General features: G+C 44.5%; 1 protein-coding gene across 1 annotated transcript in view; it reads right to left on the reverse strand.

The window, feature by feature from the left end:
- LOC148526855 (desmoglein-4-like) overlaps window positions 1-10521 on the reverse strand; it is a 144086-nt gene extending 133565 nt beyond the window's left edge. The window contains exon 1 of the mRNA XM_088469734.1: window positions 10345-10521. Coding sequence (XP_088325860.1) covers window positions 10345-10521 — 177 coding nt within the window. The remainder of the gene's footprint in view (window positions 1-10344) is intronic.
- Between the last annotated feature and the right edge of the window lie 6644 nt (window positions 10522-17165).

Consider the following 17165-nt stretch of genomic DNA (forward strand, 5'->3'; position numbering starts at 1 on the left):
TTTATATCTACATACAGTGGCAACGCTACTGTGGGCAACTTATGTGGCTGCAATGTGGGCAGCTCAGTAGTACTGTACCATTGGCTCACAAAGCTACTGCTACAGATCCAGGGCTCAAATGGTGCTCTATTGTAGTTGATTGGCACTCTTGCATGCTCAGTCAGAGCAGAGCAGGGGCTCCCACAGCCTATAGACCATTACCACTATCCTATATCCCCAAATGTTGCTATTGGGTCTGGAGATTGAGTGTTATATCACTGTCTATTTACATTTGGGTTGTAGGATCATGTAAGCTGTTCTTAGAATATAATATATTTCTCATTAACTTTCAATTTCATAATCGGTTACTGTAAGCTCTGATTGTAAAGCACTGCAAAGTACATGGGCAATAAATACAGTACTGTGCAAAAGTTTTAGGCGGGTGTGGAAAAAATGCTGCAAAGTAAGAATGCTTTCAAAAATAGAAGTGTTAATAGATTATTTTTATCAATTAACAAATGCAAAGTGATTGAACAGAAGAGAAATCTAAAACAAATCAATATTTGGTGTGACCACCCTTTGCTTTCAAAACAGCATCAATTCTTCTAGGTACACTTGCACTCAGTTTTTGAAGGAACTCAGCATGTTGTTCCAAACATCTTGGAGAACTAAGAATTAGCAGCTCAACCATTTTGTGATTGACAGCAATCTTACTCTGTGAGAGTGCTGAATCTGCAGTTAACCACAGGGTGTGATGGCATACCATATCTGTATTATGCAAGGAACACGTCCATTCAGGTATCAGCCTCAATGATTGGAATTTAATTGCTTTTTTAAGTTTAATTGGCACAAATTCAGCAGGATTTGTGAATTTCAGATCATGTCTAAGAAGCCTTAATGGGACATGTAAAACCGAAAGGTTTTTTGTCTATGGAATTGCATTGCGTTTTTATAATTAGGGTTTTGAGGAGCAAACTGGGCCACCTGCAGGGCAGAAGGGAAACAAATAGGTACACTAGCACAGGTGGAGGAGCGGATAGCACACAGGAGGTGTTTTGGGGGTGCAGAGGGAGAGACAGCTGTGGAGGCAGGCTGCAGGTATGTGGGGCGGTGGCAGCAGCAGGGTTGTGGAGCTGTGGCAGTAACAAGGCTGTGCACAGGAGCATCAATGAGTGACAGAGGGGCTCACTGGCACTGGGCATGCACCTGAGAAAATCAAATCAAATCAAATCTATAAGACACAGATGCATGGACGTATCAATGAGATCCATCCAATGCATCTGTTAAAAAATTTAAAAAAAGAATGATGTGCCCCCTCAGCACAACCAGCACCGTGCTTTGGAGCCCCAGTGCTGGTGGTGCTAAATACAGGAGACAATCGATGTAGGGGTCCCCTAGAAAAAAATGAATTTTTCCCATAGAGAACTCCCGAGGGGGAGGGGGCATAGTGTTTAAGGGCCTACACCTCAAAAGCTATTGGAGGTGCCAAGCTTAAATTTGGCATGGGCGGGTAGAACTGTCGCTTGGTCCTGCATGCCAAAAACATAAAAAAGGGCAAAAACATAAAAAATTAGGATTTAGGAGTAATCCAAAGTTCCAACTGTCAGTTTTTTCTGACACTCTCAATTAGGACCACTTTTCTGCTGTTCTCTATGGGGGATTTTTTGGAAGGTATAAGTCAGGATACAGGGCAAATTTAGACTTGGGGTTTGTTTTATTAGGTAGCTATTGTTCCAGGGTAGGTGCTTTTGGGGTTCTGGTAAATTAGAAAGTTACAGTTTTTAAACTATTACCTCACGAATGCACCATTGTTACGCAGCCTCAGTTGGTGCCTTCAGCAGGTGTACTCACTGTGGCTTCACTTCCAGTGCGGTCGTTAGCAGCGGTGGGACTTGAGGGAAGGAAATGAGTGTTAGCTGTGGCCATAATACAAGGGGGGGTAGTGGGCGTTGGCGGTAGACTGATGCAGGCTCGGATCATGGATATCCGTGATGCCTGTATCTGTGTGCGATAAAAATAAACACAGATGCATGGACAGATCATTTGTGCTGCTGTGTTTAAAAAAATGAAAGTGTTAAAATAAAATAAAAAATGGCGCCCCCCCCCTCGAAAACAACCAGTACCGGGCTTTGCAGACCCAGTCCTGTAGGTGCTAAATACAAGGGCCAAATGACATAGGGGTCCCCCATATTAAGCTCAACTAACACTGGGCTATTCAGAGCCAGTCCTGGTTGCCAAAATATGGGGGTCAAATGACATAGGGGAACCCTGTATTCAGCGCAACCAGCACTGGGCTCTGAGCCGGTCCTGCTTCTGGAAATACAGGGGGAAAAATGAATAGGGTTCCCCTGTATAACACAAAACCAGCACCAGACTTTTTCTAGATGGGGGCTAATGCCACACCCAGGGGACCCCTATCACCGGTTCCCCCAGCCGAAACATCTACCATGACTGCTAGTCAACCCAGGCCGGGGATCCCTGGGGAGCTGGGGACCCCCAATAAAAGGGTCCCCCTCTCCATGGCACCCCAGACCTAGGCTGATAGCCCGGGGCTATCCCCGGCACCCCTGGCAGGGGGTGCTGGTTTGATTTGTGTAAAACTGTAATGCACATGAAAGAGTTAAAATATTGTCTTTTGCAGAACTACAAGCCCTAGCAAGCCTCCCACACATGCTGGTACTTGGAGAACTACAAGTACCAGCAAGCAGGGCATTAAGGGCCCGCTGGTACCTTTAGTACCTCTGTAAAAGAAATATATATAAAAAACCAGACACCGTTTGATTTAATATTTTATTGTTCTGCACCTTCACCTGGGGGGCAGCAGCCTTTAAGCTCTTTTGCATGGCCGCCGCCCATCCAGGACTTCCCCCGGCGTCTTCTTTCTTCAGCAGATCTTCACTGCTGTCCCTCCGCCGATGGACTGCTGTGCCGCTACCTTCGCAGGCTTATATAAGCCAATGTAGGGGGTGGAACAATGATGTTGCGAGCCGTGATTGGCTCATGGCGGCCATCTTACATTGAAATTTTTTTTAATGGGCACACGCGATTCTCACCATTGAAGTCAATGGTGAGAACCGCTTATTGGCTGAGAGGCGGAAGGCTCGCCTGTCTCAGCCAATTAGTTCTCCTCACCGGGATTTCTATACTGAAATCCCATGATGGAGCTGTCATTTTGTTTTGCCAAGACCCTGGATGCCTATTTTGGAATGAAGAGGAAGTGATCCATGCATAGCAGGAGGTGAGTATGGATTTTTTTATTACAGGTACCCTATGGATTATCTACTTGGAGAAGTGGACATGATTGACTTCAGGGATACATAGGTGAGTATGTGAGATAGTGTGTGCATGTGTGTGTACATGTGTGGGCACATGTATGTTTTAATACAATTTTACTTTCTACGGTGTGTGTGTTCTGTGTTTTTTTAATATAGCTTTTGCTGTGGAACAACAGGTACCAGCGGGCCCATAATGCCCTGCATGCTGGTACTTGTGGTTCTCTAAGCACCAGCATGCAGGGCAGCCTTGCTGGGAACTGTAGTTCCACAGCAAAAGACAATATTTTTAACTCTTTACTTGCACCACACTTTACACAGGGGTGCCGGGAATAGCCTGGGCCTGGGGTGCCCTGGAGAGGGGGACCCCTTTATTGGGGGTCCACAGCTCCCCAGGGATCCCCGGCCTTGGTTGACTAGTGGTCAGGAGTGATGCTTCGGTGGGGGGACCCGGTGACAGGGCTCCCCTGGCTGTGGCATTACTTCCCCTGCTAGAAAGGGTCCAGTGCTGGTTCTGGTAAATGCATTTTTCTCCCTGTATTTCCACAACCAGGATCAGCTCAGAGCCCAGTGCTGGTTGCTCTGAATACGGGGGACCCCTACGTTGTTTGTCCCCTGTATTTTGGCAACCATAACTGGTTCTGAATAGCCTAGTGCTGGTTGAGCTTAATATGGGGGGCCCCTACATTGTTTGTTTTAGCACCACCAGGACTGGGTCTGGGGGGGGGTGCCACGCCATTTTTTTGAAACACAGCAGCACAGATGAAACTCACTGAGCACGTCCGTGCATCTTTGTATATTTTTATCACACACAGATGCAGGCATCATGGATCCCCCATATCTGTGCATGCTGTATCTTTCTGCCGCCACTGGCCAGTGTCCTTCAGCCCTCACCACCGACCACATGCCTCCCCTAACGACCCCTACCCCCCCTTCCCCAGTCCCGCTTCTTTCCCCCGAATCCCACCAACACTACCGTCCACACTGGCCAGCCATCTTGGTGCACCCAAATGAAGCCACAGTGAGTACACCTGCTGAAGGCACCTACTGAGGTTGGGCAACAAGTGGAAGCTTCCTATCTCTATAATGGCACAATTGTGAGATATTGGTTTGAAAACTGTAACTTTCTCAATTACCTGAACTCCAAAAGGCCCTACCCTGGAACAGTAGCTACCTAATAAAACAAACCCCAAGTCTAAATTTGCCCCCTACCCTGAGTTATGCCTTCCCAAAAATCCCCCATAGAGAACAGCAGAAAAGTGGTCCTAACTGAGAGTGTCAGAAATAACTGACAGCTGGAAATTTAGATTACTCCCAAATCCTATTTTTTTATTTTCTTGCCCTGAAATTTGGTATACAGCACTGAGTGACAGTTCTACTTATCCATGCTAAATTTCAGCTTGGTGCTTTCTACAGCTTTAAGCTGTAGCCCCTTAAAAACCATGCCCTCCCCCCTCCGGAATTCTCTATGGAGATTTCCGTTTTCTTAGATTCAGCCTTAATATATAGACCAGCACCCCTCCCCCATTGGTTTTAGGCAGGGATTCTGGCATTTTGACTGCACCTTAGTACAAGGCACAATCCTTGGTAAATCCCATACATTTTTGTACTGCAGTGCAGCTATGGGTTGATTTTTGGGGCATGGGTCCCCTGGATTGCTTTGGTTCGGCTCCTTCAGGGCATCGCATTATAAACACATTTTCCTTTTTGCACCTGTATTTTTCACCTTCTTACATATACAGCAGTAGCTGCTCTCATTAGAGTGATGCCCTGGGGTGGCTCAGCTGGGCCTGTTTGGGGGTGTCCTGTGCTCTGGATTTCAACCCCAGTATGTTAGGGACCTACCCTCTGAGGCTACCTGGGCGCGGTGGGTAGGCACATAACCATGGCCATGATTATGCTAAAACCTCTATGTATTGCAAAATTCTATTGCATAATATATTATACATAATTAGTAATGTTTGAAGTTGTGCACTTGTACTTTTTCTTCTTATATACTTATATACTGTATATAATACTTATATACTGTATATAATTATATATATATATATATATATAAATAATACCCCTTTTACACCTAAATTCCGGGTCTGACCCAGAGTTGGAATAGGGTTCCAATCCGGATCAGACCCGGAATTTAGCCTGCGCCGACCCAGGACATTCCCGAGTCGGCGCCGTTCACACCGGAGTCGTGTCTGCATAGACCCGGCTTTTCCGGCGTTGAAGTGGACGCTTGGAGATGATGTCATCTCCAAGCACCACTGAAGCCGGACCAATCGGCCGGCATGCGGCGCGCTCCAGGTCATCGTGACCTGGGGTGCGCCGTTCACACTGCAGGGTTTCACGGGTTACTCACGTGTTAAACCCTGCAAGTTACCTGGGTTGGATTGCCGGGTCACTCAACCCGGCGGTCCAACCCTCTCCCCTTTTACACTAATGAGCTACCCGGGTTAACCCTGCAATACCCCGGGTTTTAGCTCTGGAGTAAAAGGGGTATTAGTGAGCTGAAGTATCATTGATTACAGAAAGGTGGAAAGATGAGTGCTAAATACTTTCCTATTACACTATATTGTGGATTCTTACCATTCACATGACTTAATACTATTGTACATGTTGCTTTGGCTTCTGATATAACATACAGCAGTCTTTCTTGGTTTATGATCATTTATTAAGGTAGTTATTTAAAATGTTAATTGTTAGTGAATTGCTGATTTCTCACTATGGGTAAATGGAATATGATACTATGATACATAGGGTTTGTGTGATTCATTTGAAATCATGTGACATGTGAACTCATTTTAACTCATACTTGCAGTAAGTGTCTAGAAATTTCAACCGGCTGATTCAAAAGACAGATTTCGTTAACGCCCTACAGCCATAGGGCTGGGATTGCCAATTGCCTTACATCAACTACTTTAATGGTATTTTGGACATATGTAAAGATACAACATATCTGTTTACACTGCAGTAAAAAAACTAGTATATTTTCATTCACCATAAAGCATCCAAGCATTAGGAGGGGAAACCTCTCCTGCTTAATTATAACTTTGCATTAGTTGTTATGAGAAAATAAATACAGGACATACAATGTGCACTCCATGTTACCTCCCCTATATTTAATGTACAAAATTCTGAATGTATAATTGCACATTTTTTGGAGATGTTGCCCATAGCAACCAATCAGATTCTGCTTAACATTTATCTAGGACCTTCTAGAAAATACTAGCTAGAATCAGATTGGTTGCTATGGGCAACATCTCCACTTCTAAAAAGCTGCACTTTAGTAAATATACCCCTAATGCTGGGCATACACTATACAATTATCTGTCCAATCTGGCTGGTTGGAAAGAATATCTGGTAGTCTATGGGATCAAATGATAATTGACCATTTGCTCATGAACACTGGAAAACAGTCAAAAATGTTTTGTAGACAAATGAGTTAAATGAAACATTTAACCAATTTGTACAATCATTTTTGTCCATTTTCATGTGTTAGGGACCACATGGTCGAATCTCATTTGCTCCCATATGCACGGGGTATACCCTTAGGGGCGGCTCTAGGGGCAGACAAGCAAGGCTAATGCCATGGGTGCTGTGGCCTGAGAACGCAGCCGCAGTGTCCCCACTGACACAATCTAATTAGATGGTGCCTGCCATAGCACCACCGTTGAAGACCACCGCAGCACTGCCGTCATCATGGCCATTTGTTCCCTCCCACTGCTTCCCAGAATGCAAGTTCGGCACACCCTGTGACATTGTTGTGGCTGCGCCAGGAATTCTGGGAACTAAAAGTATAGAGGAGAGAAGACCCTGGACATGGAGGAGCAGTCTGAGCCTGGAAGTACACAACAGCAGGTGAGTCACTGGAGGGGGGGGAGAGGTGAGTCGCTGGGGCGGAGGGGCTTTACAATGTGTGGCATTATGTGTAAAGGGCATTACAGTGTGGTATTATGTGTAAAAGGCATTACAATGTGTGGTATTATATGTAAAGGGCATTATAGTGTGGTATTATTATTATTATCCTTTATTTATATGGCACCACAAGGGTTCCGCATAGCCTTATAAAGTACAGAAACAAATGAGCACACAATAAAACAGTTATTAACAGTACAAACAATGCAGGACAAGTACATGATTTATAAACATTGCTGCATAACACCTAAATCAGCAGCAGGGTGTCAGCAACCAAGTGTTAGGTGCCGTTGCAAATGAAAGGAAAAGTAAGGCAAGGAGAAGCACATGAGGGAAGAGGGCCCTGCTCGTGAGACCTTACATTCTAAAGGGGAGGGGGAGACAAACAGGGGAGACACAGATGGGCTTGATAATGAGAAAGGAGCATAGAGTAGTAGGTTAAGATGAGTGCTGGAAAGCTTTGAGGAAGAAATAGGTCTTGAGAGCCCATTTGAAGATTAAGAGTCAGGAAGCAAAGTTATGGAGGAATTTTGAGCTAAGGCCAGGTGTACGAAAAAAGGCAGCTACTCGAAGAAGTTGGAAGAGGAGACTGTTATAAGTGTTGAATGGGAAGAAATAAATGGAGGGTTCATAAGGTAAGAGTTGGTAGGAGTGACCCAAGGATAGAGGGACCCCAAGACCACTTCCATGGAAACCTCCAAACCAGGGTGTGTGAGTGAAAGTGAGGCCCCCAAAGGAGAAAGCTGCAGCAGTGATATTAGATGGGTAAATCAAGGGTTTGGTGATTGCAAGGAGAATCAAGGAGTTGCAGATGAAGGGCTTATGAATGGGGACCAGTTTATTGTAGACAGAATTGGCTTTCCAGAGGGCACAGGAGAGAGTCTCAGAGTTAAGAGGCGAGAGGAGAATGAGATTATTAGGGTTGATGTAGTGTGGAGGTGAGATTTATTTATAGTGGGGGGGATGAAGAGAGTGTGGGTATGTGGTGGGCTTCCGAATGAGGAAGGGTAACAGCAGGTGGTGAGTAAGGTGGAGGTTTAGTGTGGTGTGGGTGGAGAAAAGGAGAGGTGACTTGGAGAAAAGGGAGGGTGCAGGGTTTAGGGGTTGTGCAGCAGGACCATAGTGGAGGAGAAGTGAATAATACTGGAGTTATGAGAGATGCAGTGGAGAGTATTGGATGGGATGAAGAGAGACAGAGGAGATGAAGGAGGGGGAGAAGGTGGAGGAGACTATGAATGGAGGAAAGAGGTGTGAATTGGTAGTAGAAGAGAGAATAATGTAGCTGCTGAGTGAGGGGGGAGTAGAAGAAAAGAGACATAGTGTAGATGAGTGAATTGAAGGAAAGGAAACGTCAGTAATAGTAATGAGCATGAGATATAGGAACAGTACAGTTCAAATGTCAAAATCACATAAAAGGAAGAACAGTGCTGGTAGATGAAAAGCCACAACTACAATAGTATATTATAAACAAAAAGAGTTTAGAGCTGTTAAAGTTGCAGGACTTTAGAATTAGGATAAAGTATACTAAAAAATGTATAGGTGTGAATCAATGGTAGATACTACCAGGGGTGTATCTCGGGGTCTGAGCGCTCCTGGCAAAGTAATGGACTGGCACCCCCCTCCCTCCATATTTTCAGCAGCAACCTCTCTGCTTCCATACACAACTGCCCTGCTCCCATCTCGCCAGGGGGCTGCATGGGATCTCTCTGTGAGCCGGCAGCCAGCCAATCAGGCTCCCTCTACTCAGACATGCAGAATAACAAAGACTGGACACCGATGAGAGAGGTGGATGATGAGTAATAAGGCAAGCCATGTTAGTCTCCAGCGCTTATAATGCCTCACTCCCTGGCAGGGGTGCCATCAGAAATCGTGGGGCCCAGGACTGAAAAAATAGGCTGGGCCCCCTCCCTGGGTGAATGAATGGCATACTTTCCAACTTTCAGTTGCTCCTCTCCAGGAGAAGCCCGGAGAGGAGATGCAGCTAACCATTTTGGGGACGGGGACGGGCTCTGTATGTCATTAGGCTGCCATGTACCACCTTTGACACCCTCACCTTTATAATAACATATTCCTTTGTTATTCCTCCCCTGTAGCAAATCCTCCCTCTGTGACATCTCACATGTCTCCCCCAACCTGCCCCATAACACATTTATCTATCCCTGTAGTAACACAGGATCTCATTCAGAGTCGGTCGTAAGCAGCCGCTCAGTCGTATGCATCCAATGTTTCAAAGTCACGATTGCGCATGAATAGTTGTGCACATGTGCGTACGAGGCCTTGCGATCCAAAATGCAGTCGATCGTATGGCTGACGAGCAGGAAGTGGCTTCCGAGAGTTAATTGACATGATAGGCCATTTGTGGGTGTTGATGGGGGTGGTGGTCTTAAAATGCAGGCGTACCTCCACTTTTTGAGGGCGTTTTAGGGGCGTACATAAATTACCTGCTACGACCGACATAGAAGGCCGGAAGTAGTAAAACGTCACTCTGCGAGCAGGTTCGAGGCCTGGCTGATTGTAAAGCTTGAGGTTGGGTATGTGCGCTCTCAAGCCCCACAGTACAATCGATACTATCGAATGTGACTGATGTTATGTTTGATATTTCTATTTTGTGCCACACAATGCAAGCAGCTAATAATCATTTGTTGTTGCTAATAACACTGCTAATTGGCTTGTAATTGATTCAGTTGCATTTGCATTAGCGAATAATAAGAATAAATTAATGTCATGGTGATGGCTTATTACATGTAGTTTTTCCAAATTTTTGGGTTAATTTGCATTATTTAGCCTGCATCAGTCTTTTCATATCCTATGCTTTATCAATACCCTCATTAAACATGTATATTTTGCATTATTAAATGAAGTTTCAGATAGCCTGGGCTATTTTCTTTTATTTGGGACGGCTTGGCTGAAGAGGCTTTTTTGGAACAGTCGACTGGCGTGTAACATGCCGACTGGCCTGGCCAGAGCCGGATGGTATTGGCTCTGGCCTAGGCATAGGGCTCGCCATACTTTGGGGGTTGGCTGTTGGGCTGCCAGAGGTAGTGGTCCTTGGAGGAAGGGAGGCTCGCTCCATCATGGCAATTCTGTTTGCCTGCTCCTGGGCATCTGCCAATTGAATCAGGGGCCCAGCACATGTCTCCAGGGCCTCCGCCACCCTCAGCAATCTGCCATCTGTTCTCACCAGTGTGGTCTCCATCCTCAAGAGAACAGAATTATTCTCCTGAGTTTTGTCAACCAACTCGGTGAGGAGTGACAATGCTGGGGCGGGAGGTGACCCTGGAATGGGCTCCACAGGGTCCCCAGATGGAGAAATTGGCTCATCCTCAGCAGAGCCTTCATATGTGCTGGGCCCAGCCATCACCTCAGGAGCAGGCACTTCCTCCTCGGGTTCTGTAAAGAAAGAGAATTACTTGGTAAATTTTTCAGAGATATTTGAATCCAAAAATATATTTCTTGGGGCATGTTTTTGGATTGTAAATTATTTACCTTCTCTGCCATGTGGAGCGTTAAAGTCGGCCATGTCAGTGTCTATATTGGACATGCCGACTAACTCCTCTTTCTCCACACACCCCTGGGCCTGCTCCTCCAAAGCTGTTAAGTTAAGCTCCTCTGGGATGGGACCACCACCTGTCCCCCTGGCATGGTCCGCCTTATTTCCTAGCTTCCTCTTCAGCTGATATTTGAAGTCTGTCCATCTGTCAATGTTTAGAGTTAATTTAGTCTTGTATTTCCTGCAACATTTTTTAAATCATTTATAACCCAACATTCACACAAGCAAATATGTACCTTTTACGCACAACATCATTGGATCTGTGCATCTTCCCAACACGATTAACAGCCCTGGCTATCTCCTCCCGGATCCTGTCTTTTTGTCCAGCCCCCATATTTCTGGGTGCATGGACAATATTGTCCATGCACATAGTCACCAAGGCCTCCATCTTTCTGGTCCTTCGCCAGCTTGGGCCTGGCTCCTTCGCAGTCCTCCTTTCTTGCTGTTGTCCACCTACAACATGTTATATTGTTAGTAAAAATCAGTGGGGTTTTTTTTTTTTGGAATTGGTCATTATTCGAAATTAAACTTACTTGGTAATTACGGACTGTGGCTTCCATGCTCCTCTGTCTCCATGTTAAAGTCAGAAAAAGCATGAGTACTAGTGTGATTTGGAGACATTTTTAGAGATGTGAGCGCATCATTGGATTGGTTGTCCATGTTGCGTACATCCATGTTTCACTGCGCAAAATGCACACCTAACCTTAATTGTGGGCTTTAATGAGATGTGAGCGCATAATTGGATTGGCTGTGCGCGCATCCATGTTGCGTACATCCATGTTCACTGCGCAAATTGCACACCATTCCTTCATGAATCAGTTTTCGCGTGTTTAACGTCCCTATTTAAGGCCCTCCTAAATAGGCCATTACTTGTGCGTTGTTGGCAGTTGGTGGTTGTTGGTTTTTTGGAGTTTGGCGGTTGGCGGTTTTTTGGCACAAAACATCGTAGGCTTGAGAGTCAGGTAAGTGTATCCGAGTCATGCAAACAACATTCTATTTGTTTTTTTTGTTTTTTTTTTAATTGTGTTTTCTAACTGCCAAATTGTAATGTTTTTTTTTTTAACTGTTTCTTCAAGGAATATTCTTGCCCACTTTATTGTGGTCCGAGGTAAGTGTATCAGAGTCCTTCTACTATCAGTCCATTGTGCCCTTTTTTAGTTTTTTTTTTTTTAATTTTTTAACTTTTTTCCCTAATGTAGTTTTGGAGTTTGCTGGATTGTTCCAGCCAACTTTATTGTGGTCCGAGGTAAGTTTTTAAAAAAAAAAATTTTGTTCAAATTTTTTTTTTTAAAACACCCCAAAAAAAATAAAAAACAAAAAGGTATTTGGGTTTTTTCTTTTTCCCATTGTTTTTGGCACCTACATCATTTAATGCATTTCCTGAAAATACTGACGTTTTTTAATTATTTGTTGTCTTACATAAAACACATGTAGGTTTTTAGAAAGATGGCTCTACCCAACCCTGTAAGAATCAGCAAGATTCTGGCTAAGTTAAGTTATTTTTGTGTTTTGTTTGTTTGTCTCATCAGTCCTACTAATTTCTCTGAGCACACATTTCAGAGAGACGTTGGTGAGCTTATCCTCGCCATGCTATCACACACTAACCTACCTGGTCCTCCTCCTCATCGTAGGCATAGGAGGCGTGCAAGGCCCCAGATATTTCGAACACGGGTCACCCTTTTTGGAATGCCTGATGATGTGTTAACGACTTACCGCCTACCACCCACCATTATCCTAGACACTCTTTCAATAATAAAGAGTGATCTAGAAAGTCAAATTCACATTCCTACATCAATATCACAACTGACACAGTTGCTGGCGGTGTTACATTTCTGCACCTCAGGGTCCTTCCAGACCACTGTAGGTCTGGTGGCTGGCATCTCCCAGCCATAATTCTCCAGGATCCTGAGGCGTGTGATTAATGCTTTTTTACGCATATTACTCAATTTATTAGTATGCCTTTGAATCAGGAAGCCCTTGTTGTGGTAAAGCAGCAGTGTTTGGAGATTGCTGGCTTTCCACAAGTGGATGGCACTCACATAGCACTTCAGCCTCCAGCACGAAAGGAACACCTATATCGCAACCGTAAACATTTCCATTCCATGAATGTGATGGTGCTATGTGATGCCTCCCTCCAGATTCTCTCCCTGAATACAAAATTTCCAGGCAGCTCACATGATGCATATGTGATACAACATTCAGGGATTTGGCCAAAATTAGCTACACTGCAAGCTGGTGACGCGAGGCTTCTGGGTAAGTAAAACTTCGGTATGTTTTTTGTGTTAAAAGTGAATGTTTTTTTTTTAATAAAAAGGGAAAGATGGTTTGGGAAGGGGAGGGGTTAGGAGGGGTATTTTGCAGGCCATTGCATCCGCTACGCCGTGTCCTTCTCCATCTGCGCTGATGTCCTAAGAAGTGAAAATTGACAGTTCAAAATTAGTTTCAAGCAATAACAATACAAACCAAACATCCTCCTAACCCTAGGCCAACTTTCCAGTGTGATTGGATTATACAGCCCACCAAGAATATCTGCAATTGGGCTGGACCTATTTGCAATAGCACCTCTCCTTGTGTATCAACACCTATTTCCCTATAGATTGTAAGCTTGTGAGAAGGGCCCTCTTACCCTTATGTATGTCATGTATGTATGTCTTTTACAACCCAGTATAATGTTAATCTAGATTCAAATTGTAAAGCGCAACGGAATTTGCTGCGCTATATAAGAAACTGTTAATAAATAAATAATAAATAATAAAATATTTAGCTAACAGTTTATACCCCCCAAAAAAACATTCTATGTAAATAGTACAAACTAACATTTAATGAAAGTAGTTTCCAAAAACCGAACAATAGCTACAACATACATTACAACTTGTTTTTAAATTAAAAGAAACAAAAAAACAAGGAACAAATATCCTAACAAAAAACTGCAAATGCATACTTACGCCGGCGTATTTGCGCCCACAGGCTCAACAGCAGGGGCGAACGCCGCCGGGGGTCCGACCAGCGGCACTCTAACTGCGCGATATTGCGCCTAAATCCTATCGAGCGCAGCCGCCGTTGGACCACCACGTAGGCCTGCCTTTTCAAAGCATTGGATACAGGGGGATCCAGAATGCCCAGGCGCCTGTCCATCACATGCCGCGGCTCTCATGATGGCAATGGCAGGTTTAACAGTAAACAACAAATATAAATGGGTAACATGAAAAATGATTGGCCAAAAAAAAAAAAAATGACATACTAATTTCGATTGGACAAAGCATTATTCATTTGACCAAACCTCAAAATTAATAATAGCAGTTCGGATTGGCTCTAGCCCTTTATGTGCGAATGCAAATAAATATTGCCAAAATTACACTAACTAACATTCATAATGTAAATTTCAACATGCATTTAACAACAACAAATCATTAGTATTCCAACATCCAGGTTTAAACTCGTTTTGACTAACGAACGCAATACCAAGAAAACATCTGCATGAAATAAATGACTTTGGAACAATAAAGATTTTATACCTATTGAAAGGGAGGAAAAAAAAACACTTTAGAACAGTAATTAAATAATTGCCAACAAGCGATTAACAAGCTCATCGATAGAGCATGCAAACTTGACATGAGGCCATCTACACAACACAAGCGGCCGCAACCATCAGAAGATGACTGACAACGATAGACTCGATCGCTAGCTGCTATCACTCGCTAGCTAGAGGAGGTGCTTTGATCATGTATGGGAGTCACTTTGGTTGCGACCGACCGGCCGGGCGTTTGCTATTTTTTTGAGTTTCATGATCGTTGGGCGTACGACCGAGCGGCCGCTTACGACCGACTCTGAATGAGGTCCACAGTCCCCCCCTCCACTATAGTAATATTCCTTTGTCATTCCTCCCCTGTAGCCCATCCTCCCTCTGTGACATCTCACGTCTCCCCCAACCTGCATTATAACATATTTCTCTATCCCTGTAGTGTGCAAGTGATTATATTTAGCCTAAATATAATCACTTGTACATCACATACTAAAACAAATCATCAAATTCTCATAAATTACAAGCTTCATAACTTACCTCCTTGAAGAAAGCTCCTTCTGGCTGCATCTTCTGGTCTGGCTAGCTAGCACTTCTCCTCATGTGTCGCAGCTCCTCTCCCAGCGGCGTGGCAGGTGTGATGTCATGCATGCTGACAAACTTTATTGAACAAGGGGACAGAAGGGGACAAGTGGGAGTTGACGCTGACTACCTCCAATCAAACAGGTAGTCAGCGCAGCATGAAGGTTGAAGCGGGCCTCCTCTTCACCCGAGGAGGGCATAGTGCGGGCGGCAGGAGCAGGCCCCCTCTTCACTCATGGAGGAAGTAGTGCAGGCAGTAGCAGCGGGCTCCCTCTTCACTAATGTTGTAGCGCAGACAGTAGGAGCGGGCTCCCACTTTACTCATGAAGGGAGTAGCACTGGCGGTAGGAGCGAGCTCCCTCTTCACTTAAGCGGGCAGTAGCAGGATGTACTCACAGCCTGATTCTACCCCATGGCTGCTGGTGGCACTTGCCGGATGGTGCCCCCCCCTCGACTGGCGCGTGCCATCCTGGCCAATGGGTAGATATGCCCCTGGATATTACAGTGGTATACAAATAAATAGACAGTGGTACTGGAATGATTTAAACAGTGTAGAGTAGAAAAACATACATACAAAAATTATATGTGCAGCAAATTGTTAGTTGCTTTCAATGCTGAAGCAGGGTGTTGGCAGAGGGTGTGTCCAGGATATAATGAAAGCAGGTGGCTGAGTTGCAGGGTATCCAGAAGCTCAGAAGATCTTTTTCATTCTTTTCCAAATTATAGAGTTCTTTTAAAATGTTGTCCACCTGTGTTCCTCCTGTTTAACTTCTGTCTAACTCTTTAAGTTATGCTGTATATGTAATACCACTTAGAAAAAAACCCACTTTGAAATAAACACCTATGCAGCCTTGTAACAGGCCTGCAGCCTGTAACCTACTAAATCTAAAGTGAAGCATACATGTGTAGTTACTAATTGAACCCACCCCCAATAACCTCACCCCACACCAAATGCAAGTCATAAAATTCTAATACAAACAAACAGAGCCTAAACAGCATCCCATGAATCTAGGAGATAATATATATATATATATATATATATATATATATATATATATATAGTCAGATCTTAAGTCACTCTGGAGTTTGCAGATATTAATTAATGACAATATACCTAGAAAATCAGTGTATTCCAGACAGCATTGGTATTTCTATAACAGATGCCTGGTGCAAATAGGTTTTTAATGTGTAAAGGGCATTACTATGTGGCATAATGTGTTAAAGGGGCGCTACTACAGTGTGGTATAATGTGTTCTTCGTGAATGGGCTCTGTGTGGCATAATGTGAATAGACACTGTGGCATAATCTACAAACTCTGGCAGCATCATATTCACTATCTATACTGATGTACCCAAATCTCCTAGTCTACCAGAATGCTGGTAGTGGTTCACTATTGCATGAAGCTGTTGTTCCGGTTTCCTCAGTGACTAGGCGATCGGCACGCCACAGGACGTCACATGATATCCATGGCACTGCGTGATTGGGCGGTCTTCCTATTTGTACACACTGGACTTTTGCCGCCTCGCCGACTATAGCATTCCTGTAGGTCCACTCGGCTCAGCCACACCAGCAGCTTCCATGCTGCCATCAGCTCACCTGTTTCTCCTATAGCTCTCTGGCTGCACCAGCTGCTTCCGTGCTGCCATCGACTCAACTGCCTCTCCTATGGCTCTCTGGCTGCACCAGCAGCTTCCGTGCTGCTATCGGTTTACCTGTCTCTCCTATGGCTCTATGGCCACACCAGCAGCTCCCGTGCTGTCAATCAGCTCAAAATCGCAGAACTCTAACTTGAACACAAATCAGTACACCAAATTGCGTCCCGGGACTCAAAGCCGAAGGACACAAAATTGTGCACAAACTTGTATACTAAATTGCGTACTGGCTCTCAATGCCTTATCTATTATCTTCTTTCTTCTGCAACCGGCTCCAGGCCAGACCAACGGCTCTCAAACTTGCATCGATTTGTGTACTTCCTTCTGCTACTGGCTCCAAGCCACTTCATCGGCTCTCAAAGCCTCAACAATTACTCTTTCTTCTACAATCGGCTTCAGGCCGCACAATCGGCTCTCAAAGCTGCATCAATTGTGTACTTCTTTCTGCTGTTGGCTCCAAACTGCACCATCGGCTCTCAAAGTCACATCAATTGTGTACTTCCTTCTTCTACTGGCTCCAAGCCGCACCATCGGCTCTCAATGCCTCATCAGCTTTACTTTTCTTTTCTTTTCTTTTTTCTACCAGCTCCAGGCCGCACCATTGGTTCATCAGCCACATTATCGATGCTCAAGTCTCCTGGATACCAGTTTCTGTTCCTGTCATTCCTCTCTTCATTGAATTCCATTGTATTTCCATG

Source organism: Taudactylus pleione, unplaced genomic scaffold, assembly GCF_031769625.1.
Source record: "Taudactylus pleione unplaced genomic scaffold, aTauple2 ptg000093l, whole genome shotgun sequence".
Taxonomy (NCBI): Eukaryota; Metazoa; Chordata; class Amphibia; order Anura; family Myobatrachidae; genus Taudactylus; species Taudactylus pleione.